The 25,890-nt window shown below is 37.2% G+C and overlaps 5 protein-coding genes and 2 pseudogenes across 8 annotated transcripts; 2 read left to right on the forward strand and 5 right to left on the reverse strand.

Annotated features, from left to right (window-relative positions):
- Positions 1–2,309: 2,309 nt before the first annotated feature.
- LOC110421766 (dyggve-melchior-clausen syndrome protein) lies at positions 2,310–8,416 on the forward strand. The gene is made up of 18 exons (XM_021435437.2): positions 2,310–2,879; positions 3,367–3,606; positions 3,738–3,801; positions 3,885–4,014; positions 4,092–4,239; positions 4,354–4,602; positions 4,733–4,817; positions 5,203–5,305; positions 5,741–5,866; positions 5,942–6,055; positions 6,289–6,407; positions 6,521–6,602; positions 6,696–6,788; positions 6,888–6,977; positions 7,132–7,251; positions 7,456–7,547; positions 7,765–7,822; positions 8,126–8,416. Exons 1-18 carry the CDS (start codon positions 2,693–2,695, stop codon positions 8,204–8,206), a joined length of 2,181 nt encoding a protein of 726 aa, XP_021291112.1. The 5' UTR covers positions 2,310–2,692; the 3' UTR covers positions 8,207–8,416.
- Positions 8,417–8,605: 189 nt separating this feature from the next.
- LOC110421767 (early light-induced protein 2, chloroplastic-like) lies at positions 8,606–9,580 on the reverse strand. Its single transcript, XM_021435439.2, has 2 exons — positions 9,272–9,580; positions 8,606–9,177 (listed from the first exon to the last, which is right to left on the reverse strand). Exons 1-2 carry the CDS (start codon positions 9,419–9,421, stop codon positions 8,746–8,748), a joined length of 582 nt encoding a protein of 193 aa, XP_021291114.1. The 5' UTR covers positions 9,422–9,580; the 3' UTR covers positions 8,606–8,745.
- A 684-nt stretch (positions 9,581–10,264) lies between these two features.
- Positions 10,265–11,482, reverse strand: LOC110421475 (early light-induced protein, chloroplastic-like; annotated as a pseudogene). The gene is made up of 3 exons (XR_016351544.1): positions 11,384–11,482; positions 10,999–11,184; positions 10,265–10,904 (listed from the first exon to the last, which is right to left on the reverse strand). The product of XR_016351544.1 is annotated as an early light-induced protein, chloroplastic-like (transcript).
- A 256-nt stretch (positions 11,483–11,738) lies between these two features.
- Positions 11,739–14,637, reverse strand: LOC110421148 (perakine reductase-like). Its single transcript, XM_021434642.2, has 7 exons — positions 14,429–14,637; positions 13,763–13,933; positions 13,026–13,229; positions 12,755–12,927; positions 12,511–12,607; positions 12,220–12,373; positions 11,739–12,079 (listed from the first exon to the last, which is right to left on the reverse strand). Exons 1-7 carry the CDS (start codon positions 14,486–14,488, stop codon positions 11,904–11,906), a joined length of 1,035 nt encoding a protein of 344 aa, XP_021290317.1. The 5' UTR covers positions 14,489–14,637; the 3' UTR covers positions 11,739–11,903.
- Positions 14,638–15,309: 672 nt separating this feature from the next.
- LOC110422316 (perakine reductase-like) lies at positions 15,310–18,316 on the reverse strand (annotated as a pseudogene). Its single transcript, XR_016351548.1, has 7 exons — positions 17,941–18,316; positions 17,204–17,374; positions 16,680–16,892; positions 16,412–16,584; positions 16,148–16,244; positions 15,872–16,025; positions 15,310–15,610 (listed from the first exon to the last, which is right to left on the reverse strand). The product of XR_016351548.1 is annotated as a perakine reductase-like (transcript).
- Positions 18,317–18,566: 250 nt separating this feature from the next.
- On the reverse strand, positions 18,567–21,893 carry LOC110422317 (perakine reductase-like). Of its 2 annotated transcripts, XM_021436182.2 has the most exons (8): positions 21,690–21,893; positions 20,773–20,943; positions 20,209–20,412; positions 19,936–20,108; positions 19,725–19,821; positions 19,433–19,586; positions 19,030–19,133; positions 18,567–18,790 (listed from the first exon to the last, which is right to left on the reverse strand). In XM_021436182.2, exons 1-8 carry the CDS (start codon positions 21,741–21,743, stop codon positions 18,761–18,763), a joined length of 987 nt encoding a protein of 328 aa, XP_021291857.1. In that variant the 5' UTR covers positions 21,744–21,893; the 3' UTR covers positions 18,567–18,760. The 2 variants fall into 2 exon arrangements, with proteins under 2 accessions (XP_021291857.1, XP_021291856.1); XM_021436181.2 differs by having other exon boundaries at positions 18,570–19,133.
- Positions 21,894–22,020: 127 nt separating this feature from the next.
- LOC110422318 (emp24/gp25L/p24 family/GOLD family protein) lies at positions 22,021–25,381 on the forward strand. Its single transcript, XM_021436183.2, has 4 exons — positions 22,021–22,345; positions 22,840–23,026; positions 23,232–23,339; positions 25,027–25,381. Exons 1-4 carry the CDS (start codon positions 22,136–22,138, stop codon positions 25,158–25,160), a joined length of 639 nt encoding a protein of 212 aa, XP_021291858.1. The 5' UTR covers positions 22,021–22,135; the 3' UTR covers positions 25,161–25,381.
- Positions 25,382–25,890: the final 509 nt, after the last annotated feature.

A 25,890-nucleotide genomic window follows, 5' to 3' on the forward strand; every position in this document is an offset into this window, starting at 1 on the left:
AAATTCTATTACAATGTCAAAAAAAAAAAAAACAAAAAGAGAAAAGAGGGAAAAGACAATAAATTCACACTTTTATGTTGTGACCCTGATAACGAATGAAGGAGGCCTGTCACACCTTTAAATTCAAATTTGGGCTTGCATCGAATGACCCCATCAGACCCAAAAGGCTTCTTCGGCTTTGTTTAAAACTTGAAGCAAACTTTTACTTAACCAACAATTCAAGTTCTGATGCAAAGGCTGAAAACAACACCAAGGTACAGAGATCATGCGGGAAGGTTTCAAAGCCCAGGAGCCAATTTAGCATTTGTCTTAACAGAAAATGTCAGTGTATATTTTCGCTAAGTCAAATCTATATACAATATGAGCAACATTAAAACCATTATCTTTGGTCACTGATTAACGATGACTTCTTAGAACTGGTGTAAAACCAGTGTGTTTGACTTGAGCTTGGAAGGTTGAGTTGGTCCAAAACCTGAACTGGGTGGTGTCATTCTCTTGGGTAGGTTGAATTCGTCTGCTCTCTTAATTCTTTTCCATGGTGTATCCAACACTAAACTTGAAAATGTCCACATTATATCATTACCAAAACCTCTGTCAAGATGTTTCCTAGCAGCATCAAGTTTGGTGGAAACCTACCACTTTCTACTCGCCCAAACATTCCCAAAGTTTTCAACTTCATTTTGGCACTTTGCAATTGACTTCTTAGGTTAGTGTAAAACCAAAAAATACCTAACTTTAGGCCAAAACCCATGCTCATCTTAACAGAGGTTTCTACTGCTCCAGCAAGTTTCCTCCTCAACATCATTGAAGATCCCAAGCCAAAACCAGTATGTTTTCTATTCAAATTGTGAAAGTGTAACCATCACACAAGCATTTTTAAAGCATACCCAAAACTGGAGCCGGGCCAATGATAAGGTTCTACTCCAAGGCTCCTCTGCAATAGTGCCAAGAAAAGGACCCAGCCAAGGGCCAAGTATTACCTCAGCCTCAATGGGCTCCCTTTACCACCCACCGACACAGCCCAACCCTCAAGTCTCAATCCTTGTATTTATGGGAAGACTTATCCTTTTAATATCCCTTTGTAATTATCCACAAAGCTTTGTCCCTCTCATTCCTACAACATGCTTGAAAAGAAGTCATTGCCGGCTCTCTATCAATGTTTAAAACTCTAGTGCATACATTTTACTTCTCTTTCATAGACTCACATGTTATTAAACATTGTCTAATTTTTAAACAAAATCTTGAAGTTCAAAGGAAAAGTAGTATCAATGGAGGACATAAACAAAACGTAATCAGATGCCATCAACACAAGGCTTCTTCCTTTTTTATACTTCAAGGAACCTACAACCACTAAAAGTAACAAAGCTTTAATTTTAAATGATTTTGTTTGGAAGTCAGTGTACAACATTAGATTTCGATGGGCAGCAAGGTATTGCACCTTTCCACACGTTAAATTATTGAATAAAAAGTTCTGGTCAACATAGACTCATCAAGATCCCGAAGTCAACAAAACGGATGGCGCACGTTCATTGATGGCACGTCCACGCCAACATAGGATAAAATTAATCAGCTCAATTAATTAAAAAAAATTCAGTTATAGGCAGGGGAATTTTATAAAAATATGAAATGTGTGTGGAGAAGGGAATTGTCATTGGACACTGATTTGTTTAATTGATATGATATTTTAATTATTTTTTTGGTAATTTGAAAGAAATACAGGGGTCTCAAATGGAATAAAGATGGAAAAAAATATGTCACAAATTCCAGGTGGGCTCCTGCCGACGAAGCAAGATATAGCCTGCAAATGACAACGAGTCTGTAATTTAATAAAGAACCTTTTACCTTATAACACATGAAAAGACTCAATTAACCTCCTTTATAATATTGAAACTACTAATTTTTCATGAGAGATTAAAATTCAATATTTAAAAATCGGAATATACCATTTAGTGGCATGTGTTTCCTCTTCATTTTGCAGATAAATATGTTTTATTCATAATTAAGACTCTGATTGAATGATATTTTTGTTTTTAATTTTTTATTTTTTTGAAAATAAATAAAAAGAAAAATAACAAATAATGGTGTTCAATGGTTATTTTTTAGTGCTGTAAACGATATAAAAAGAAATGATAAACATTCCGTACAACTGTTGGGTTGTTATTGAGAAAAACCCTTCCTAATCCCATTATTAAATGAGATTAATTATTTATAATCCCTCTAACGTTCCTAGTATTATATTTTAGTATACGAAATCAGCACTAGTTTATCTCCGACTACGAACCGATATATTGAAGAAAGGTACGAGGGCAACCTCGTCAAATCAAAAAAAGAATGACGGCATCATCGTCTAAAAATACAATTTTCCAGATAAAAATATATCTAAGGAAAAAACAAAATTACCCTCGATTTATCCCTCTCTTCTAAACGCTTCAAAATCTTCGTCTCTAAGCTCCCTCTCCAATTGAAAATTCATTTCCATTTTTGAAATTTAGCTTTCGAAATCTCAAATCTCTCTCTCGCTCTTTTACTCTCCGAACACAACAACCGGATCTCTCTTCTCTCTGCAATGTCTATTGATTCTGAGTGCAAGATCCCCTAACTCCGTTCCTCCGTTTGATCAAATCCGTTTTGTTTCTCGACTCAGTGAGTCAAACTGCCATTCCTCGACTTTTTATACGAAGGGAGCCGAAGAATGGGGGCGGTGCCTTCGACGCCGCGCCACACCAGCACCACCACCGAAACGGCGGAGTACCTAATCGGCACCTTCGTCGGCGAGAAATCGTTTCCTTTGGCTTCCGATTTCTGGCAGAAGCTTTTGGAACTTCCTCTCACTCTCGGCTGGGCCCCTCACCGTGTTCGCCAGGCTTGCCAGCTCTTCGGTCGGTGCTTTCTCTCCTAATTTCGTAAACATTTCAATTACAATTTTTTTGGAATAATTAGTGGAGTAATTTAGTGCTTACTTTTCTATAATTTGCAAAATGCAACCATTTAGAGAGTCGGTCTTTAGAGCTTCTGCTTGAATCTTATCGTGCGAGGAATTTTATTGGCTGAAAATTATATTATCTCAAAATATCTCAATGTTATATAACATATTTGTTTTTATCTTTAGATATTTCATCTTACTAAGATGATGACATATACTCTCTATTATGAAACTATACTCAACTTCCAAACTTAGCAAACTGAGCTAAGTGAATTATATTGATCAAATTCCAAATTGAACTATTATCTTGTGAAATTCATTTGCGAATTCATAACTCTTAACAACTTCATCTCAGTCATTATTAATTTTGAACAGCTAATTTTATTTTAAGTGTTTATTATGATACTGATTTTGTTGCTGTGTGCTGGATCTTTCACGTGCAGCACAAAACAACCGCCATACTAGGCACCTTGCAAAGATTCTGATTCACTTGTCATGGTGTTTACAAGAGGCAATTCAAACTTCTGGTGCTCCATCCCCGGTTTATATGAAGGCTGTTAATGCAGTGTACATTTCATCTGTGTTTTTGAAGTACATAATTGAAAATTCTCAGAGTGAGACCATTGGGGATTTACGTTTGTCTCTTAATGAAAATGAACCGGTGCCTAAGGATTTTGTGGCAGGTAAATATTTGACTCTTCATCATCATTTGTTTACCAGTTTTGAAATTAAAGTTTGTAACTATGGATCTTGCAAATTGTTATTTTACTGGTAAATAGCATCATGAACTGAAGCTTTTATTTCTAATGTGCAGATCAAAGCATCGAGAATCTTGTAATGTATAATGTGCTTACCTTTATCGGTTCAATAGATGTAAGGTACATCATGGCTTAATAATATATTCTAACATTGACATTTCCATTTAATTTTTCTCCTAATAGTATATTATTTCCCTCGCAAGTCCAACTACGTCCCTTCTACATCAGGAGCTGCTTAACTTCATGCTTGTTACGATGTCAACTCAACTTCTTTCTGGACCATCGCCAGGGCCGAAAGATGTGAATCCTTTTATTGATGCAGCAATGTCTCAGGTTACAAATTTAAACCTTAAGTTGAAATTTTGGTTCCAAAATTTTCAAATTTTGCATACTCATTCTTTGCTTTGCAGGAAAGTTTGCTGGTGTCTCTGGTGGTTCGTAGGTTGCTGCTCAACTATATAATGCGACCTCGTGTTCCCTCAAGCAGTGCTGCTTCTTACTCTATTTTTTCTGAAGAAAGTCAACCTGGCGTTTTACAAAGAGTTGGCTCTGCTGCTGGTATGGTGTTTTCCTTGATGCTCTGATTAATTTTGTTTCCTAATCTGTGTGCAATACTGCAGGCTTCTTGTACTATAAAACGTTTATGATAACATTTGTATGTTATGCTTGCAGCAAGCATTGTATTGTTGCCATTCAATTATTGGGTCAGTTCAAATGGTGAAGGCTCTAGAAATCAACTGGCAGACTGCGGTCTTCATGTGCTACTTATTCTTATTCATTACCATAAATGCGTTGTAAGCGACGAGTCTATAACAGATAGAAGTGATGACAGTGCCACCTCAGATTCTGTTTCAAAAGTGAATACATATTTTATTGCCAATCCCTACAGCAAGGCCTTAGAAAATGCAAGGGATATTGAATGTGAGATGACATTTCCTTTTTATAATAATAGGATTTTATATGTAATTTTATCTTTCTACTTTTGTGCATGCATGTCATTGTGATGGCATGTTAGACATTGTTGGTGAATCTATAAGTACTCTGCTTGCAGTTGATCGTCTTGATGTTGAGGGGAATGCACAAAATGGACCAGCCGTGAGATTACCTTTTGCATCCCTATTTGATACCCTTGGCATGTGAGTGTCTTCCACTCTAATTTCAATATGTGAATGAATAAAATTTCCTTGACAAAATTATTAAGGCTTTCCTTTTCCTTTGGTATTCATAGTGGGCAACATTGGCAATAACTTTTTATGATTAGTTCTTTGTTCCTGTTAGTTTTCACTATCATTTTGCCAAAAATGGGTTCTATTTCCTTGGTAATGGTTGTTGGCTTTTGTTTTTGCCTCTTCCTTTTCCTTCTCAACTAATGATTTTTTTAAATTTGTTGTTCCAAGAAAATTTGACTTAAGCATAAGTGAATGCTGTGCTACTTGTAAATATCTTTGAAACCACTTTTCTATCTTTTATGGCTCCTCTCTCTTTCTTGTGGAGTATTTCATAACAGGCGCACATCTGCAGGTGCTTGGCTGATGAGACTGCTGTCCTTTTACTTTACTCTTTAGTGCAAGGAAACTCTGACTTTTTGGAGTATGTACTAGTGCGAACCGATTTGGATACATTGGTAAGAATCTGCAGCTTACATTTTCTGCATTTCATATATAGCACTAAGCAATTTCCTTTGCAAAACTACCTTCAAATCTATGTGCAGCAAGACATAAATTTGGGCAGGTGTCTGGTTGACGCATTTAAAAGGTTTTTTGGCCTCTCCTACGCCCCTTCTGCCAAAAAAATGAAGGGAAGAAAGAATGAGCTTGAGTGTTTGTAGAATTTATGTCAGGCACTCAAGTCAATAAATTGCATGAGATTTCGTCCATTCTTTTATTTAGTTTATTGGTTCATTCTTTTACTGAGTTGAGCCATAATTGTTCTTACTAATTCTTTGATATGGGCTGGTGTGTTGTTTATACAGTTTGTGGCATATAGTCACACCTCAGCCTAAGTATATTATGTGGCATATCACATGGTCTTAATCTGTTTGCACTATGAAAATTAACAGTTGATGCCCATCTTGGAAACATTATATAATGCTTCGAGGAGGACATCAAATCAGATATACATGTTGCTGATTATACTCCTCATACTTAGTCAAGATTCTTCATTCAATGCAAGTGTTCACAAGATGGTAAGCATCTCATCTGTTAGCAACTTTTGACTTTGATGCATGATTATTATCTTGATGTGTTATATATATGGACAGATACTGCCAGGTGTTCCATGGTATAAAGAGCACCTCCTTCATCAGACATCTCTTGGTTCCCTGATGGTCATAATACTGATAAGGACAGTACAATATAACTTGTCTAAGTTGCGGGTATGGCTCAGAATGTCTTAACTCTTACGTGACAATGTATGTTTACTGAAGTAGGATCCATAATAATTTTGTTGAATAGGCTGAACTTCTCTCTTCATGTGTTGCTAGCGATAATGAGTATTTTAACTTAAGGGCAGTGAATTGATGAGATGGACTCTACATCTGTTAATAATGTGTTAATTTGGTTACCATAAGGGGCAGTTAATTTTTCTTCTTTTTAAATGAACACACAGGATGTCTATCTCCATACTACTTGCCTTGCAACTTTGGCAAATATGGCGCCTCATGTCCATCGTCTGAGTGCATATGCTTCTCAGAGACTTGTCAGCCTTTTTTATATGCTTTCACGCAAGTAAGTCATCTATGTATATATTAACTTTAATTAATCATTGGGTGATTCTTACATATGTTGTTATGTTTGCACTGTGTTTTTAACTGTCTTTTCAAATGTGTATTTGATATTAGGTACAACAAATTGGTAGAGCTAAGAGATGATAAACTGCAAACCAAAGCCATCTCAACAGGGGACGGTCTTGTGGAAGATATGGTAGTTGTCCTGGTTCTTACATGTAATCTAGCACTTTCTAAAAGTTAATGCTATCTGGGTATTTTTAAGTAATATTTCTTCCCCTTGTTGCAGTCAGCAGAATTGCAAATTTATACTGACTTCTTGAGAATCGTCCTTGAAATATTAAATGCAATTTTGACTTATGCACTGCCACGGAATCCTGAGGTATATCTTTTAATAAAGCTATATGAGATTATTTTTTTTAAGTTCTCACCAACACTTTCGAACATGGATCTGAAAATGAATGTTTATGCTTTTGGGCAGGTTGTATATGCCATTATGCACAGGCAGGAAGTCTTTCATCCATTTAAGAACCATCCTCGCTTTACAGAGCTGCTTGAAAATATTTACAATGTATGCTTTATGACTTTATGTGAGGAAACTCATTGTTTAATCTCCTATTCTTGGTTGTTATCAGAGAAACTGTTCGGGAATTCATTGAATATTAAGATTTCCTAATGTTTTTCTGCATGCCTTTTGATTGTTTTGACGTCTTTGCCTTTTATAGGTATTAGATTTTTTCAACAGTCGAATGGATGCCCAGAGGTTGGATGGTGAATGGTCCGTAGAAAAAGTTCTCTTGTTCATAATTAATAATTGTCGATCTTGGCGAGGTGAAGGGATGAAGGTAGAATTAAGTGAAATTATATTGCTTAATTTGGAAATAGCGAAGTTCTACACACACACACACGCTAAATCCTTTTGTTATCAAGCACAGCTCCTACCAATTCAATGTGATTTTTAACTCTATGCGGACAAATTGGTGCTCTCTCTCCCTCTAGCCTATTCTGCAGTTTTCTTCACCTAATGTAGAACTATTTCTAATTGACAGATGTTTACTCAGTTACACTTCTCATATGAACAAGAGAGTCATCCAGAGGAGTTCTTTATTCCATATGTGTGGCAGCTCCTCCTATCCCGCTGGTAACATTCTGCACCTTAAAAGAAGTATAAATTGAAATGTGGAGGGAAAAATGTTGTTCAGGTTATTGGCAGTACTCGGTTTAATAATTCGTATTGCTAAACTGTCTCTTTGTGACCTGCCCTTTTGACACTGTTTTAGCTCTTAATTTATACTCTACACATGATTGTCACTTTCTCACTGATATCTACTCCACTATGCCTTTTTTTTTTTCTACAGTGGATTCAGTTTTAATGCAAGTGCTATAAATTTGTTCCCTGTTGATCTGCAGGCTGATGTAAGCATACGAATCTCCTCTAAAATTTCATGAAAGCTAATATAGGATTCGCATTTTAGAGTTTCCTTCATATAATTCGTTCACACTGTATTAAACTTATTTCACACCTTCGAATCTAGTTTCTGAGGATGGTAGAGGCATACTCTGGTGCAGCATGTGATGGTTTTTCTTTTATTTGTTTGTCATCTTAATCAAAGGTGTTTAATATGTACTCTCCGGTAAATTTTGATAAAGTTGCAGGGGAAAATTAATCAACCTTATTTTTGGTTCCTGACTCCTGATTTTTCATTTACTTTCCTGCAGAAACAAATTTACTCTGGAGGAGAACCCAATGCAAATCAAAGTGGAGAGTTGAATGAACACGAAGTTCAGCTCGATCCATAGAGGGCATGATATAACTGACGCTTCTTCTATGCGTGTATGGTTCTCGGTGTATTTGTAAATATATAAAAGAAAATAGCAGAAAATGTATTCTTCTCATTCTTTCTCTGTTTATATGTTGGAAACACTGTAGAGGCCTTTTCGAGGTAGATATATTTTTAGAATCCTTGTATGAAATAAGAGAGGATCGGTGATTCCATTTCTATAATATAATTCTCAGGAAAAAAAGAAAAGAAAAGAAAATTCATCCGCCGCTTTTCCACTTGACTTCAGATTAGTGCTTCAAGCTGAGGTCGATTAAGTTTGTACTTAGTTTCGAGGGAGTTTAAGATTTTTATCACTATATTGTTGGGAAATAAGTGTCTTCACCTCCATCGTTGATCTTAACCATAACAATAAACATAACCAAAATGTCAATCAAAGAGAGGTTTAACAGGAAGGAAACTTCATTTCCTGTCCATTTTGCGAAGTTACATAACTGGTTGATAATATCTCCACATACATGTCTGCATTATGTCTATAACCTAAAAAGGAAAACAAAGTTACACTAGGGTTCCGCCCTTCACATATTCAGTGAAGGCCAAAGCAACAAGTCCCAGCATGGCAAATCTCCCGTTCCACAGCTCAGCATCTGACGTCATGAAGCCTCCAGACTTGGACTCTGCTGTGACACCTCTAAACAATGGGATCAGGGATGCAAGCGATACCAAAATGCTGGTTCCAAGGAACAGTGGGATCCCACCGTCGGATATCTGGGTGAACACATCTTGGCCCTTGGAGAGCTCCACTGCCAGGGCTGCGACAAACCCAACCATCGCCAGCCTGCCGTTGATCCTCTCCGGTGCAGGTCCACTGAATGCCAACACATCAGAGAATTTCGTGCTCACTTTTGGTGCGGCTGGAGAAGGGTTCGGCTTAGGTTCTTGTGGGGGTGCACTTGTTACAGGCGTTGTTGGTTGCTCCTTCGGTTCTTCCTGCAAGTGCAAAATCGAATCATTTAACCGGTTTATTCCCATATCTCAAATCTTGGAACCAGGACGTAAGAAAACATGAGCTTCAGAAACTCACCTCTGCTACGCATCGAACTTGAAGATTGGCATTCCTCTGAAAACGAGGCACAGATTTTACAGGAAAAAATTGGATTATCCTACCCCTATTAGCAAGGCCAGTCACATGACCTGCCAACAGGAGGGATTGCATGGCACTTGATGCAGCCATTTTCTAGCACGTCTAGGATTTCTGACCTGAACAAGAATAGCAAAAGCTAGGGAAGATCTTTGAGGAGCTATGAAGCAAGAAGCCAAGAACTTTATTAACCTATAGCTTAATCAAGCAAATGCAGTTTAGTATAACTACTAGTTCGTTGCAATGAATGAGGATGGGCAGCATTAAACTTATAGAGGAGGGGCAAGGGAAAAAGGGGTAGTGGATACTTTTGGGTCCACGTCGTTGCGAATCTAATTTTCGAAAGGGTGTGAGTCACGTGGGCTTGTTTGTCCACACATGATGGAGTTTGGTGACGTGGGCTTCTTAGTGACCAGAAAGTGAGAGCAGTGAATCTGAGGCCACTGGCATTCTAGGTTGTGGGTTCCGTAACAGCCAGAACATTCTGGTCTTTTAGGATGGGGCCTTTATCCTTTTCTCGATTCTGGAAAGAAGCTTCTAGGCTCTTGGATGTTGGGCAAGACATGCATGCACGTTCCTCCGAAGATGCTGGGACGGAACATCAGAAGTGTTGGGCCTTGATTTCAAGATATTGATGATGGATCATGTTCGGGAACAAGTAAACTAGTTAACTGATCTGCCATCTTAAACTAGGGTGGCAACAATAGAAGATAGCAAGCCTCTAGTTACCATTTCATTTAAATTGTTGAGTGAACACTAGAATCAGTATAAAAGGTTTTAAAGTACATTAAAGTCAAATATGTTGAAGATACTGTAGAAATGGAACAGATAAAGTTGCATAGTATTGTGGCTTTTTCTGCTTCCTTAATTTCCAAATGTTCTGATGCCTGGAGTCCTGACCTTTTATTTACTATAGTCTGCAGAAACAATTAATTTTACCATGGAAGGGAACCCAATACAAATCGAAAGAAAAGGGCAGTTGAATGAACAAAAACAAATGGTTCAGTTTGATCCAGAAACAGGAATTGTTCAGGGCCCTTTCCATATTGGCTTCGACTTTTAGCTTACCAGATCGTATATGCACTAGATATACTTCTATTTTTAACTTCTCTTTCCAACAGATCAGTTTTATTAAGAGTATTCTAACTAGTTCTAACTAGATTTCACTTCCATTTGATGTAAATAAACAAGTACATAAGATCTTCACATGTTGACCCTTGAAACATTCAATGAATACCAAAGCAAGAAAATCCAACATGGCAAATCTCCCATTCCACAGCTCAGCGTCGGAGGTGAAGAACTCCACCGAACTGGACTCCACTTTGACCCCCTCAAACAACGGGATCAAAGATGCAACCGTTATCACAATGCTGCTTCCGAGTAACCATGGAATCCCACCGTCGTATATCTGAGAAAACAGGTCCTGGCCCTTGGATAACTCGACCGCAATGGTTGCAACAAAGCCAATCATCGCCGCCCTGCTATTGATCCTCTCCGCTACTGCTCCACTGAATAACACATCAGAAATGTTAGTGCCCGCTTTCGGTGCTCCTATTAAATGCGCCTCCTCCTCCTCCTGAAAGAGCAAAAAAGGGGGTTTACGTAAATATCAAAACCATGCATCATGCATGTTCAAATGACCAGGGAAACTAGCAAATCAATGAACGTACCTCTCCCAATCAGCGTACGCAAGCATCGGCGTTCCTTTGTAAACGAGGCACAGATTTTAGTTTTACAGGAAAAAACTGAATGGCCCTACTTCTTTTAGTAAGGTTTGTACTCAGAGGACTTGCCAGGAGCAATTGCAACAGCCATTTTTGCTTTGAACAATTAGGTAGTAATTGAAATGATGAAAACTGTGATTAAAAACATAGCATGAAGCCAAGAACTTGTTATTGCTGATATAAAGCTTTAAGCAACTCAACGCAGTTTAATTACTACTAATATAACTAGTTCATTGCATTGACGTAAGGCTGTAAGGTTCGTTAGCATTGCCATTTTATAGAGTGGCAAGTGAGAAAAAAGGTTGTGGTTCATTTTGGGTCCGCGTCTAACTTTCAACAGCGACTCAATCATGTAGGCTTGTTTGTTCTCACATGGAGGAGACGTTTGTGACCTGGGCTTTACTTTTGCCAGAATGAGATCAGAGCCCATTAGCTGATCTAGGTTATAGGACATGCTAGCTATCCTCTTTGCCTGGGGCTTGGCCTATTTGGAATGCATTTCTCTTCTAATAGATAGATCAGGAGTGTGATTTTTCCTAGTACAGTTAAAACTTTTCTTTGACTTAAAGTTTTATTCTGAAAGATTGTAGTTGCCATGTGCAATGATTCTTTATCTCTAGAAACCCTCACTAAAGCAGCAGATGTATAAAAAAATAATCGACAGACATTTGATTTAGAATCCCATAGACAGCAATGTGTATCAGAGTTCAAAGTAGAAATGGTTCAGACTATAGAGTAATTTCAAATCACAATGAGGCATTTCATGTCACCTTCATCGTTTGCTAGCATCGACGCTCAGCATAGAAGAAACCCAAAGAAAGTTTCACTTCCAGGGGCTCTGACTTTGGCAATCACTTTTTTGGGGTATTTGCAAGCTTATAACAATAATCAGCAAAAACATCATAATCTCTTAGGCCACTCACTTCTTCAACGGGCACTGCATCACCGATTTCTTTCAGATCTTCTTGTGTGAGCTTCAATGCCAAGGATCCTATGTTGTTTTCAAGGTTTTTAATCTTTGTTGTCCCTGTAAAATACAAGTAAAAAAAATGATAAGCAGCATTAATTTAGGCATGGGCAGAAATTGGGGTTGTAGCTTTGACAGAAATTTCATTGTTTAACCATGTTGAGACGGTACTTTGAAAGAAAAATGAGAGGCTGACAAACCAGGGATTGGAATTATGTCTTCTCCTTGATGAAGTAGCCATGCCAGAGCTAACTGAGGAGGGGTGCGTCCACGCTTTCGAGCCAAGTCTTCAAAACGGGCATATACAAGTTTGTTATTCTCTAAATTATCCCCTGTGAATCTTGGATGCATAGCCTGTGACAAGAATATCAATGTGAATTAAAAAAGGAGATCTTTCGTAAGAGAGATATAAGATGCATATAGTTTTCGTAAAAAAATTTTGAGATAACAACTGAAATTTAGAATATTTAACTCATATGCATTTGATGTACCAAAATACTTTCAGTAGGTAAGCTCTCAACAGTAGCCTTCCCACCAAAGAAACCTCGACCAAGAGGACTATATGCCACTATCCCAATTCCAAGCTCTCTGAGGAAAGAGACGTTTGAAGATTGAAAACAGTGAGACTTAACTTAAAGCTACAATATAGATTAGAAGATCAGAGTTCTTTATGAGTGAAAGAAACCTACATATCTACTTAATCGAGTGCAACATCAGAGCTAAATACTAACAAACCTGCAAAGTGGAATTATATCCTCTTCAATTTCACGAGTCCAGAGGGAATACTCCATCTCTAAAGCTGTAATAGGATGAACAGCATGAGCTCTCCTTATGGTGTCAACACTAGGTTCAGATAGCCCAATGTACTTTATCTTTCCCTCCTCTACCAGCTTCTTGAGTTCCCCCATCTGTCTTTGCAAATGCCAATTCAAATGTTTGATACATGAAGCAAAGTCATGAGCTATAATCAATGTAAAGGAAGAGTTGGCGGCATGGTATTGCTTACAGTATCCTCTATTGGCACTGAAGTATCTACACGATGCTGGTAGTAAAGATCAATATAGTCCACACCAAGCCGCTTAAGGCTAGCTTCACAGCATTTTCGCACATATTCAGGGGTCCCCTTGACGCCAAAGCTAAATCCCTCAAGCCTAATAATTCCAAATTTTGTTGCTAATTGCACTTTATCCCGTGGAAGCTGCTTCAAAGCCTGAGAAATGGAAAAAATGCACCAATATGTGTTAAGGAGAGGCTAGGGTTCCTTATATATCTTAGTCTAGTTGGTAAAGAGAGGAGTTCATTTTCCTTGTCAATCAGGGCTTGATCCTTGTGGAGAGCACTCGGTAACTAAATCTTGAATGCACCAGATTGATGTAGGTGAGTGCACCCTTAAAATTGTCCCAGGGGGATATTAGGTCCAAATAAAGCCTGAGATACCCTTGACCGTATTACCAAAGAAAATTATATCTTTATCAATACAGAAATTCAATTTAAGTTTGATCAATGCAGTTCTTGAACAAATTGGTGCCGTTAAGCCTTACTGTGTACTCTGACCAGTTTCCCTAACCTGTATTCTTTGATAAGTATAATTTGAGAACTTCAAATTCTTCTCCTTGATGCTCACGGTGAGTGCCCCTGCACCTCCTTTCTATACAATTTGTTAAATTAGCTAGTTTTATTTTTGGACTGGATTTTAGCAAAAAGGTTGAGGTTCTGTGTTTGGAGTTGCAGTGAGAAAGATACCTTTCCAACCATAATCTCGTTATGGTGATCATCGCCATAAAGATCAGATGTGTCAAAGAAGGTGATGCCCTTGGAAAAAGCCTCCTTTATAACAGAACACCCTTCTTCATGAGAGAGAGGAGCATTATATATTCCAGACAATCCTCCACAACCAAAGCCCAATCTAGAAACCTGAAATAGATATGGATGCTATTATTAGAAATAGAAATATTTCTTTCTTTTCTTGGGGGTGGAGGGGGTTGGATATAACAATACCATCAGAATAAACAAGTAAAACCATAATTCCTTAAAGAACTTTTCAAGTCACTGATGCAACTAATCTCCATGGCAATATGATCCCCAGGGAACCCCAAGTCCCCAACTCTCTGGAATAATTAACAAATTTTATTCAAAGAATTGTGAAGCCCCTTTATACGATCACTGGAAGTAATTGCCATAAAAAATTGCATGATTGGAAATTCAAACAATCAGAGTTTACTATCACATCATATCTGCTGGATGTCCTGGGCTGCTGAAAAATGGTGCTGACCATTAAAGGGTGATTCTCTTTGTCATGCTCGATATGATATGCTTCGTATAGCAGAGAACACCCGTTAATGGTATTTGAGTATTGACTAAATCCAGCTCAATGAGAGGGGCGAAAGGAAAACAAAAACTAAGGCTTACCTCCAATCCTTGACTTCCAAGTTTCACTCTTGGGATTTGAACTCGGCTTTCCTTCTCCATTTTCAGAGCAACCTGATCTTGGTTCAAGATTCTAACCGGAGGAAAATTGTAAAGTGCCAAACTCCTAGCTAGTAGAGAAATTAAATATTCTTCAATTGCTTATCATACCTCCATACTTACCAACCTTTCATTTTTTTTTATTCTTTTATTTTCTTTCAAAAAATCAATGATATGGCGCCAACCTTTATTATATTGATGGAGGGGTCACTTCCAGACGTGACATTCCACTTTTTTCGTGTATTAAAAAAGAAGCATCTTGGTCTGCTGAATGCTGGAAGTAACCCCATGGAAATCCTGGAAAGGCATGCCATCCTCTATTTTGAGAAGATTCTACAAATATCATGGTTCTTCATTATTTAGGATCTGCCTTTTGATGCAGTACAAGAATGTGAGAAGGCTGTGCCACATTCTTGTTACTCTCTGGATTTAAGGGCTTGACATTTTGATTCTACCTTCCTTGGTAGTTGTTGAATGACAATGTAGTTGATATCAGCTTCTTATCTTTCAAGTTCTCAACTAACCCTCAAAGCTTCTTTGGAATTATACTTCTTCCAAGGTGACAAGACATTATTTACACTTTCTTTGGAATGCTTAATGTGTCTCTGAGTGAGACAGTGCCCAGAAGCAAGAATAAATTAGTAAAAAAAATCAACTCGATTATCACAAAGCACCAAAACAATCACAAGGGAGATTATCATATCCAGAATCACTGCCTGGACATGCATTTTATTTGCCAAAAGTAAAAAAGAAACACTGTTAATTTTAGCATAATAACTTAGGCATCACACATGGACTTCTCTTTACCATGGAGATTTCTTCTGCCTAATTATGAGCAAGAAAATTGAACTACGTGGGAAAAAAGGCAACTTGCTTTAAACTTCTGTAATTTTATTCACTTTGATGGAGATTCCTTCTGGCCTCATTTATTTCTTTCATGTAAACTTTTTCTCTTTAATGGAGTATTGGCAAACTTCCAGGCATATTTAGATAAGACGCCTAAATCATTTTCGCCACTTACTTCATCAAGAGGCACAGCATCACAAATTTCTTTCAAATCCTCTTGCCCAAGCTTCAATGCCAGGGATCCAATATTGTCTATAATGTTCTTAACCTTAGTTATCCCTGCATAAATTCAAAACAATAATAAAGAAAAAATAAAGAGGAAGATTAATCCCATCACCATGCTGCAAACCATGTTGATGCAGAAGCATTGTACTCAAAATATGTGCAACGCTATTAAAAGGAAGCATTTCATTTAGAAAGTATCAAGAAAATCCATTGAATGACCTAGCAAATGCCCTGACCCTCCAGAGGGGGAGGGGTTTGGAATCAAATCCATATGAGTATGAAGACATTATTTGTGGAAAAAAGACCCTAGCATACCAGGGATTGGGATTATATCATCACCCTGATTGAGAAGCCATGCCACAGCAAGTTGAGGAACTGTGCAGGCATGCTTTATAGCTAGATTGGAAAGTCGGGTATATAGAAGTTTGTTCTTCTCTAGATTCTCCCCAGTGAACCTTGGATGATTTGCCTGTTCCAGGAATAACCCAATTTCTGTAGCTAACATTCTTTATATAGTTACTGCAAAAGTAATAAACTCTTATATGTAGAAAGAAAAATGCAGTTACTGAGAATTTGGTTTTAGTCTCATACCAACTGACTCCCATTGGCTAAAGTCTCCACAACTACCTTCCCACCAAAGAAGCCCTTACCTAGAGGACTATATGCCACTATTCCAATTCCAAGCTCTCTGTATGAGTAGATGCAAGAAAAGGTTGAAATTACTTAGAAAACTTATCTAAGGTATCGTAGGCCTCAATGCCTAAAACAAGTTCCGATATAGAACATAAAGCTATCAGCAATATAGAGTGTCTCACAAACTTGTTCTGTAAACTTCATGGCAAAATATCAGCATACCGGCAAAGTGGAATTATTTCATCTTCAATTTCACGGGTCCAGAGAGAATATTCCATTTGTAAGGCAGTGATGGGATGAACTGTATGTGCTCTCTTTATTGTATCAACACTAGCTTCGGATAGCCCAATGTATTTTATTTTTCCTTCCTCAACCAGCTTCTTGAGCTCCCCCATCTTTACAAGAAGCAAAGTGAAGCAATCCCTGGAGCTATAAGTTCTATTGCAGTTAAGCTAACAGAACATAAAACAAATGGTCTCCTGATACTTACTGTCTCTTCAATTGGTACTGAAGTATCCACACGGTGTTGATAGTACAGATCAATATATTCCACATCAAGCCTCTTAAGACTAGCTTCACAGCAAGCCCGAACATGTTCAGGGGTGCCCTTGACCTCAACTAAACGACGCCCCTTTGATTCTGATTTGATGATACCAAATTTTGTTGCCAGTTGAATTTTTTCTCGAGGAAGCTGCTTCAGGGCCTAACAATGCAAATAAAAGAAATTTGCTGATGAATGTAAGAATCTAAACGTTGCTTGGGCTGTAGAACATGTATCTTGGACAGATCACATTGAAGATACTCTATCTAATTGAATCAAAAGTTTCCCATGTAAATTAGGCAAAAGCTTAATGAACTTTTTCATATCAGTATTATCATTTGTTTTGGTGCATTTTCTTTGACTTTTGTCCCATTTGTTTTGCTGTATAATCATTCTTTATATCATTGTTCTATATAGGATTCGTCGTTGGGGAGGTTAATCTGGACTCCGGAGGAGAATATGATGAATTGTACCTTGCCAAGCATGATCTCATTATCATGTTTTTCACCATAAACGTCAGCTGTATCAAAGAAGGTGATACCCCTATTGAAAGCTTCTTTGATGACTGAACATCCATCTTCATGGGAGACAGGAGCATTATATATTCCTGAAAGTCCTGCACATCAAAGTCCCAATCTGGAAACCTGCAGGGTAGAAAGGAATATTATAAGGAAATAAAATTTCTCCAACATCAACGATAGCTATAATGAATGGAATCTGCAAAAACCATCTTGGAAATTGGAGGACTCTATTTCATTTAGTTCAAGCACCATGAAACTACTTAATCTTCATCTGACCTTCATCCATATGACACATCATTTTACATACCAGTCTACTGGAGTAAACTACTTCCAGATATCCCAGCCAATCAAAGCTACTGAAGCTATATGAGAAGTTGCTAGTCCAAGAAAATCCAGCCCATAACTCTGAGGTTAACCACTTTCAAACTAAATTTACCAGATCCAAAGACATGTTAAAAACTTAATGCAATTTAGAAATCATCAGAAATCGAAGAACTGCATCACTGAAAATGTATCCCAGCATGAACCAGTTGATACAAGCTCCAAATCTATCAGAAAAGCTGGATGATAATGTTGATCAAGGAGGGAAACTGACCAACATAGTAGATGTTTTTGTACAACAAATTTAAGAATACTTATCTAAGCATTGACTTAATCCAATGCTGTGAAAGAGTAAAAACTAAGCTTACCTCCAATCCCTGACTGCCTAATTTCACTCTTGAAAATTGAATTTGGGGCTCCTTCTCCATTTTGAAAGAAAATTGAAACTTAATTGTAGTCGCCTTCAGTAAAAAAAGGACTTGATTGAAGGCTTAGATACTGGCTAGCAGCCATAGTTGGAAAATAATGTGAACGCTCAGCACTTTTAAATACTATAACAATTTCTCCTGTTTGACTTGCCAACTTTTCCCGTTATTTTTAAACAAATCAGCTCGGTCCCAACCATTTTTATATTGATCGAGGAGATAAAGGGATTGGTGCCCACTTAATTTGTTTATAGGACAAGAGCATTTCCCTTTGAGAATGCTCGACCAAAATATCATCCCTGATTGTGACAAGAGCAACAAGTTTATCATGATTCTTTTTATTTAAAGATAGGTTTCGACTGGCAACCTGAACTTTCCAGACTTTAAAGAATCATGGATCCAGAAAGCATTTGGTAAGTGACAAATGTTCTTCCTTGGTACATATGGCACATTGCGTGGGATTGTAAACTCTGAATGCACTGTGAAATCTATAGAGTTAGCTGAAAAACAATCTATAGAAAGTTGAGTCTTGTGCCTTGTAGCACAGGCAGTCTCTTAATTTCAGGACTAGGTAATATTTTATTAGTTGTACCTTTCTTGGAGAGAGTTCTCTGAAGCAACTAGGACAGTTATGAGCAGATCAACTCTATACGGTACATTACAAATTCAATCACAAAGAAGATTTTGCCTCCTTGTGTTATCAACATGACATGCATTATTTTCTCCAAGAACAAGCTACCTTGATAACAACAGAGGAGAATTTTCATATCCACAGAGGCACAGCGTGCAATTCCTGATGCAGTAATGATAGTGTTAGAACACTTCTTATTCTTCACAAATGTACAGCTCTTCTCCAAGAGATCTGCTCTCAGTTACGAGCAAGAAGTTCAGCTTTTCTCATTCATTTTCAACAAGTATGTTTTACTCCAGATGAACTCTATCTTTTTGTGTAACATGCTTCATATTTGAGGGGGTATCAGCAAACTTCCAGGCATATTTAGATAAACTGGCTGCTTCTCTAGGGCCACTCACCTCATCAATAGGCACAGCATTGCATATTTCTATCAAATCCTCTTGTGTAAGCTTCAGTGCCAAGGAACCAATATTTTCTTTAATGTTCTTAAATTTAGTTGTCCCTGCATAATTCAAAGTAGAAAAACAAAGATTCATCAAACCATTATAACCTCAAATGAAGCTGCAAACCATGTTCATGAAGAAATTTTGCAGTGCAATTTAGGAAGATGAGAACAAAGGTAAGCAGCCATCAAGTAAGGCTCGATACGTGCACCACTATGAAAAGTAGCATTTGCAATATAGAGCAAAGCCCTTAAAGCGGACTTAACTAACAACATTCCCGTAGCTTCTGTAAGGGCAGGCTTGTGGATTAAATTCCATAAGTATGAAGATTATGTACAGAGAGAGAACCCAGATGTACCAGGGATAGGGATTATGTCATCTCCCTGGTGTAGAAACCATGCTAGAGTGAGTTGAGCAACTGTGCAGGCATGCTTTGTCGCCAGATTGGAAAGCCGATTATATATGATTTTGTTGTTCTCTAAATTCTCCCCGTAGAACCTTGGATGCATCCCCTGTTCCAGGGATGCCACACATTGGAGTAAGTTGAACAAGAGTCAAATTTAGCCATGTACTTATTGCACAAGTAAATAAACTCCAACATACGAACAAAATATTGAAGTATTATTAAGAGTTTGTTTCTGGCCACTTACAATCAAACTCCCATTGGGCAAACTCTCCACAACTGCCTTCCCACCAAAGAAGCCATGACCTAGAGGACTATATGCTACCATCCCAATCCCAAGCTCTCTGTACAAATAGATTTGAGGATTGATTGAAAGCATGGTGAGATAAATAATGCCCCTCCAAAATAAAGTCCAAGAAAGGAAAAAAAACTTTCACCAATGTAAGCATCTGACAAACCGGCAAAGTGGAATTATCTCATCTTCAATTTCACGGGTCCAAAGAGAATACTCCATTTGTAAGGCAGTGATAGGATGAACTGCTTGGGCTCTCCTTATTGTGTCAACACTAGCTTCTGACAACCCAATATATTTTATTTTTCCTTCCTCCACCAACTTCTTAAGCTCCCCCATCTGCCTTGTGAAAAGCATATCAAGGCTAACAGTTACAAGATCTAATGAGTCCGATAAAATTGATTATCAGTAAGAAGATTAAAGGTCTCTTGATACTTACTGTCTCCTCTATTGGCACTGAAGTGTCCACACGGTGCTGATAGTAGAGATCAATATAATCCACATCAAGCCGCTTAAGACTAGATTCACAGCAGTACCGAACATATTCAGGGGTACCCTTGATCTCAAATTGAAACCCCTCTAAAACAATAATACCAAATTTTGTTGCTAGTTGAATTTGATCTCGGGGAAGCTGCTTCAAGGCCTAAAAGTAAAAGAAAAATAATTTTGTTTATGTATGTTAGACTCCACATGTTTTTTTTTTTTTTTGAAAGTTAGATAGACTCATCATGTTACTCAGGCTATTTCACCATAAAAACATTTTGGGCAGAAAACATTAAAAATATTATATATTCACAATCCAAGTCCTTCCATACAAGTGAAGCAGAAGCTTGATTCACAGTTTTATTCCATATTCCACTTTGCTTTGGTGCATCTCCTCATACTTACTCTGTATTGGTTATTTAAGTTGATGTACAGTAAATCATTTTATCTATTATTTAAATGAAGAGATGTAATAGCTTAACAGATAGAAGGAGGAGAGGAGGAAACGGTAAGAGTGTACCTTGCCAACCATGATCTCATTATCATGGTTTTCTCCATAGACATCTGCTGTATCAAAGAAGGTGATACCACTGTAAAAAGCTTCCTTTATAACTGAACATCCATCTTCATGCGACAGAGGGGCATTTAATATTCCAGAAAGTCCTCCACATCCAAAACCTAGTCTAGAAACCTGCAGGCCAGAAGGTAACACAATGAGGCAAAAGACTTTAGTCATCATTCAACAAAAATACTACAAATACAAATTATAGCAGGCAATAAGATAGCAAAATAAAATAAAATTTTATGTTTGTACCATTCAATAACACTACCAACTCTATTAAGTTGTTTATAAATCGAGTTGCCAAATGAAACTTTTGAATCTGAATCCTACATTTGATTGGTTATTGCCCATATGATCTTGTTCTGGCATAGAACAAGTAATAATCAAAAACATTTTCCTTATCAAGGTGTGTTGAAACTTCAAAATAGGATGCAAAAAATAGTAAGGACCAAATTGAAATCGACTAATGAGTTTTTTTATAGTGTGAAGTAAGCTTGCTGAGAAGGACTAAGAACGTTAATTGGGAAATAGCTAGAGTATACACCAGTTTTTTCTTTTTTTCTTACCAATTTTTTTGACCATGAACTCCTTCATAGGATTCAAATGACTTTACCAATTACCCATGTTTCCACTCATACTGTTGTTTGGAACAAAAGCAAAAGAAAGTTTCCTTTTTTCCAATTCTTTCCTGCCCAAGTTTAGTAATTTTAAGTTTTATAAACATGAGACATGCAGAAGTAATAAAACCCAGAAAAGGAAAAAAAAGAAACAAGCAAACTAAAGTATTATCATCCTATCATTGAGGATATTGGCAAATAGTTGAGTTTTAAATTTAGAATTGTTGGTTGAGCAAGTAGAATCTGAGTTTTGTTTACCTCCAAGCCTTGATTGCCTAGTTTTACTCTTGGCATCTGGACCCTCTCTTCCATTTTCAGATAGCCAAAACTCCAATGCTCAGTTCCACTTTGAAGATGCTTTCATTGTTGATTGAATGGGACACACCTACAGCCTTTTACTTCACATGCCATTGCCAAATTTTGGCATTTGCAAGCCCGGCCCGACCCAAACGACTTGTCCGGTCTATTATAAACAGAGCCAATATGTAGCCAAGGTTTGGTAAACGACGTTGCCAGCGTGTAGCCAAGCGAAACGGTGCCGTTTTACACGTTATAAACGGAAGTATTAAACTGTTCTATAGTGGAACTGGAAGCTCAAATAAAAGTCAAAAAGTCCAAACATCTGACTTCTTCGTGAAATTGAACCAAATCAAATCAGGGAAAAAAAATTAAAAAAAAAAAACTCCAAATCGAAATCCAAAAAGATGGAAAAGGGATGGGGAAAGATGTGGGCTTTGATGGTTTTGCTTCTTTTGAATTGGGTGAGTAACATTTCCTCCCTTTCGGTGACTGTAAACGAAGTCGAGTGCGTGTATGAATACGTGCTTTACGAAGGGGACACGGTTTCAGGCAACTTCGTCGTCGTCGACCACGATATTTTCTGGAGCTCTGATCACCCCGGCATTGATTTCACTGTGAGTTTATTACCTGATCTCTAAATTCGATGTCTTTTTCGTGAAATTTTGGTTGATTTGATGTCTGGGTATTGGATTCCTTACAGTAAAAGTCACGTTCTGTTTTAATTTTTTATGTTTAGGCGTTGAATTGATTAAAGGTTTGTTTTTTTTGTGATATTTTGAGACTTTTGATATCTTGTTTTTGCTGGAATCATGGGGACTTTCTTGGATGAATCATTTTGGGTGGGTTTTAATTAGTAAAATTTTGATCCCCAGGTGTTTGATTTTGTTGGGTTTAAGGTTAATGTAAACGTTTTTAGTGTGTTGAGAAGGGGGTTTCTTGTTTAGGCTCATGCATTTGAATTGGCTTGATTGGATCTGTAGGATATCTAATTTTGTCGAATTTAGGCTATTGTTGCTAGTATTGTTTAAGGAGCCTTTTGGAATGCTTGCTTTTGATTTTCCTTGAAAAGGAGCTGATTATAGTCTGTCTAACCTCTTGCTTCACACAGGTGACTTCTCCTGGGGGTAATACAGTTCACAATTTGAAGGGGACATCTGGGGACAAGTTTGAATTTAAAGCCCCACGAAGTGGAATGTACAAATTTTGTTTTCACAATCCCTACTCTACACCAGAGACTGTTTCTTTCTATATTCATGTTGGCCATATTCCCACTGAGCATGATCTTGCCAAAGATGGTTCGTTATATTTTCATTGGCGTATTTTGAAGTCTATATCTCTTTCTTTGTAGTGCAAGCTGTGAATCACTGTTATTATTGGCATTCAATTTTGACTCTTTAACATTTGAGTTGCTTTTTGTACACTGTGTGTAGAATACATTGCATGCTATTGTTATTTTCCTTCACAGTTGATATTTGTCTTTAATGATCTTCTTTGTTACAGAACATTTGGACCCAATTAATGTTAAAATTGCTGAGCTGAGAGAGGCTTTGGAGTCTGTAACAGCAGAACAAAAGTACTTGAAAGCGCGTGATGCTCGGCATCGTCATAGTAAGTTGCGACCATCCTGCTTATCCGTTGAGTTGATAATTAGGGATTACTATTTAATAGTTTTAGTCTGCGAGCTGCCAGCAGATATTATCCATGCAGAAAGTTTCCTTTGTTTTTGGCTACTGGGGTGGTTATGTCATTTAAGAGTTTCCCCTTTATATGTATTTATTTTGGTTCATTTTTCATTCTTCTATCTCTTTCTCAGACTACGTCACCGCCAACAATCTTGATCTGAACCAACAAGAATCTCGACAATATTGCCATTATAAGCATTTAGATTCTTTTCAGCCTCCCACAGTTTGTTACCCTGCTTGATGTTATGAGAAATTCTTACTAACAAGCATGGTTATGAGGAGATGTGTTAAGTTGTCTGTAAATTCCATGAAATGTGTCTTTTTAGTGCTAAGTACAGTTTGGTGAAACTATTGAGATAGCCACTGGCTGCATGGTTCCAAAATTTGAAAGAAATCTTGGCTTAATTAGCATTAGACTCATGAAAGGAGAAATTTTCCTATGTAATAAATAGTTAGATTGCTAAGAGATCTAGAGTGACAAAAAACTTGCAGACCCATGCATATATGATTTAGGGTTTATATTTGATGCATTGTCAATATATGGATTTTATACACTATCAGTGAACCAAATGTTGCTATCTCATTAATAAGTAAATTTAATAGTTGGGAACCCTCAAGAATAAATACTCATAATTTGAAAAATATTTATTTTGGATGACTTTTGAACTTTAGCTTTCTACATTTATTAGATAGCCCTATGTGGTTAAGTGATAGTATAGATACTATACATTGACAGTGAATCCAATATAAACTGTTTGACACAATTTCCCACTGCCTCGGGATAACCAAAATTTGTCAGGCATTACATCAACTTAGATGTCTATGAATATGCAGATTTGTTTGCCTTATTTTATTTGTTTTTGGTACTTAATTCTATGGTTTGCCATTTCCTGCCATATTCACATCATATTTATGAATGCGTGTATGTATGAGGATCAATAAATTATCTGTGGTAATCAATATGAAACTTCTTAGGCATCTAATTATTATTCTGGAGAAAATAGAGATTGAAGTCTCAGGTTCTAGAAAGTACATGATATACTGCAAGAGATTATGTGTATTTATTTCTAGTGTAATGGTAGTTTCATTTGGATCTTTGTAAAAGCCATAATAGTTGTGTTCATTCTTTATGATATCCTCTGATAACATTGTTATTAATTTTTATTTCTACATCGAAATTTCCAGTAGGAGCCTATGAAGACTTCAACAAGTTTATTATTAGGGCCTTGTTGAGTTGTGAAACTAACATACGAACACTAGAACAGCAGAACCTCTAGGTGTTTGCAAATTGTTGGAGCTAATAGGAATTGTAGGCTTTCTTTTCTTTTTGTTCTTACTTTATTTTTTGGAGAGTTGCATCCCACTTTATTCATCGAAGCAAAGCTCAAAGAGACCTTAGTGCAGCAAGAAATGTCTACTGTACAGAATAACTGTGTGATTGATGGTTTTCTCCTATTTGATTCACTGGCATCTATAATTTTTTTTTGGAAGTCACTGGCATCTATATGACTGTATCACATTTGTAGAACACCAATGCCATGCTGTAATATCTTTGAATATGGCAAACTTTGCAATAGTTCCTTATATACCATATGATTGGCATTTGCTTGCAGCAAATGAGAGCACGAGAAAGCGTGTTATAGGCTACACAGTTGTAGAGTACGTTCTGCTAGCTCTTGCCAGTGCACTTCAAGTCATCTATATCCGCCAGCTCTTCAGCAAATCAGTTGCTTACAACCGAGTTTGAGCCACCTGATTGTACTTTTAGTTCTCTGTTCCATTAACCAGAGAGTCACAGGGACAAATCCTATAGATGAGTCACGAGTTCAACAAAAATCCGAATCGTGTAATAGGTCACTTTGGTGTTTTATGTTATTCGAGTCTTGTATTTCAATTACAATGTAGCTTTTTGACCCTAAATGTTTTAGACTAACTTTTATCAAATTTGAGCTACCTTTTTTTTCCTTATCCTGAGCCTCACTAGCAGCTGTACAATGCTTCCACCCAGTCTGATGGAGGGCTGGCTTAATAGTTAATAGTAATAATGGCTTTCATGAATAATAGAAGAATTTGCCAAGTTTGGTTTCTTGCTTCTATTGCAAAGCTACCATTACTTCAGGGAAAAACTTTCAAAACTGTCAATAAAATATAAAGGATTGCATAAAAGATTTAGCCAGCATTCCACCGACCATTTTCAGTTTTCATGTGCAAGCTTACCAAAATGTTAGAGATTTTGGTAACACAAATAATGTATTTAGCAAGTGACAGGTGGGGGAACAGATTTGCAGAGCCTTGTTAAGTCTAAGATATCTAATTATTTTTTAATTAAAAAAATATTTTGCTGACTAGAAAATGGGACCCATTAGAAGGGCAAAAATGAATTTAGGCATTTAATTCGGAAAACTTCTGGAAATTAGCAAAGAATTGACTGCAAATTTAGACCCATTACCCAAATCATTGACTTTGTTGTGTCTTTT

This window comes from Theobroma umbraticum, unplaced genomic scaffold (genome assembly GCF_002168275.2).
Source record: "Theobroma umbraticum cultivar Fairchild unplaced genomic scaffold, ASM216827v3 scaffold_130.0, whole genome shotgun sequence".
In the NCBI taxonomy this organism is placed as follows: domain Eukaryota; kingdom Viridiplantae; phylum Streptophyta; class Magnoliopsida; order Malvales; family Malvaceae; genus Theobroma; species Theobroma umbraticum.

What these genes read in the sequence shown, in the direction of transcription:
- LOC110421148 (XM_021434642.2), bottom strand. Translation starts at nt 14,488, where the DNA reads ATGGAGAAGGAAAGCCGAGTTCAAATCCCAAGAGTGAAACTTGGAAGT. An exon ending in CAGTGCCAATAGAGGATACT is followed by an intron (nt 12,928 to 13,025) that starts GTAAGCAATACC and finishes TTGCAAAGACAG; the next exon opens with ATGGGGGAACTCAAGAAGCT. An exon ending in GATATAATTCCACTTTGCAG is followed by an intron (nt 12,608 to 12,754) that starts GTTTGTTAGTAT and finishes CTCTTTCCTCAG; the next exon opens with AGAGCTTGGAATTGGGATAG.
- LOC110422318 (XM_021436183.2), top strand. Translation starts at nt 22,136, where the DNA reads ATGGAAAAGGGATGGGGAAAGATGTGGGCTTTGATGGTTTTGCTTCTT. An exon ending in ACCCCGGCATTGATTTCACT is followed by an intron (nt 22,346 to 22,839) that starts GTGAGTTTATTA and finishes TGCTTCACACAG; the next exon opens with GTGACTTCTCCTGGGGGTAA. An exon ending in GCATGATCTTGCCAAAGATG is followed by an intron (nt 23,027 to 23,231) that starts GTTCGTTATATT and finishes TCTTTGTTACAG; the next exon opens with AACATTTGGACCCAATTAAT.
- LOC110421766 (XM_021435437.2), top strand. Translation starts at nt 2,693, where the DNA reads ATGGGGGCGGTGCCTTCGACGCCGCGCCACACCAGCACCACCACCGAA. An exon ending in ATCGGTTCAATAGATGTAAG is followed by an intron (nt 3,802 to 3,884) that starts GTACATCATGGC and finishes TTCCCTCGCAAG; the next exon opens with TCCAACTACGTCCCTTCTAC. An exon ending in CACTGCCACGGAATCCTGAG is followed by an intron (nt 6,789 to 6,887) that starts GTATATCTTTTA and finishes GCTTTTGGGCAG; the next exon opens with GTTGTATATGCCATTATGCA.
- LOC110421767 (XM_021435439.2), bottom strand. Translation starts at nt 9,421, where the DNA reads ATGGCTGCATCAAGTGCCATGCAATCCCTCCTGTTGGCAGGTCATGTG. An exon ending in AAGTTCGATGCGTAGCAGAG is followed by an intron (nt 9,178 to 9,271) that starts GTGAGTTTCTGA and finishes TTGCACTTGCAG; the next exon opens with GAAGAACCGAAGGAGCAACC.
- LOC110422317 (XM_021436181.2), bottom strand. Translation starts at nt 21,743, where the DNA reads ATGGAAGAGAGGGTCCAGATGCCAAGAGTAAAACTAGGCAATCAAGGC. An exon ending in ATGAGATCATGGTTGGCAAG is followed by an intron (nt 20,413 to 20,772) that starts GTACACTCTTAC and finishes TTTTACTTTTAG; the next exon opens with GCCTTGAAGCAGCTTCCCCG. An exon ending in GAGATAATTCCACTTTGCCG is followed by an intron (nt 19,822 to 19,935) that starts GTTTGTCAGATG and finishes CTATTTGTACAG; the next exon opens with AGAGCTTGGGATTGGGATGG.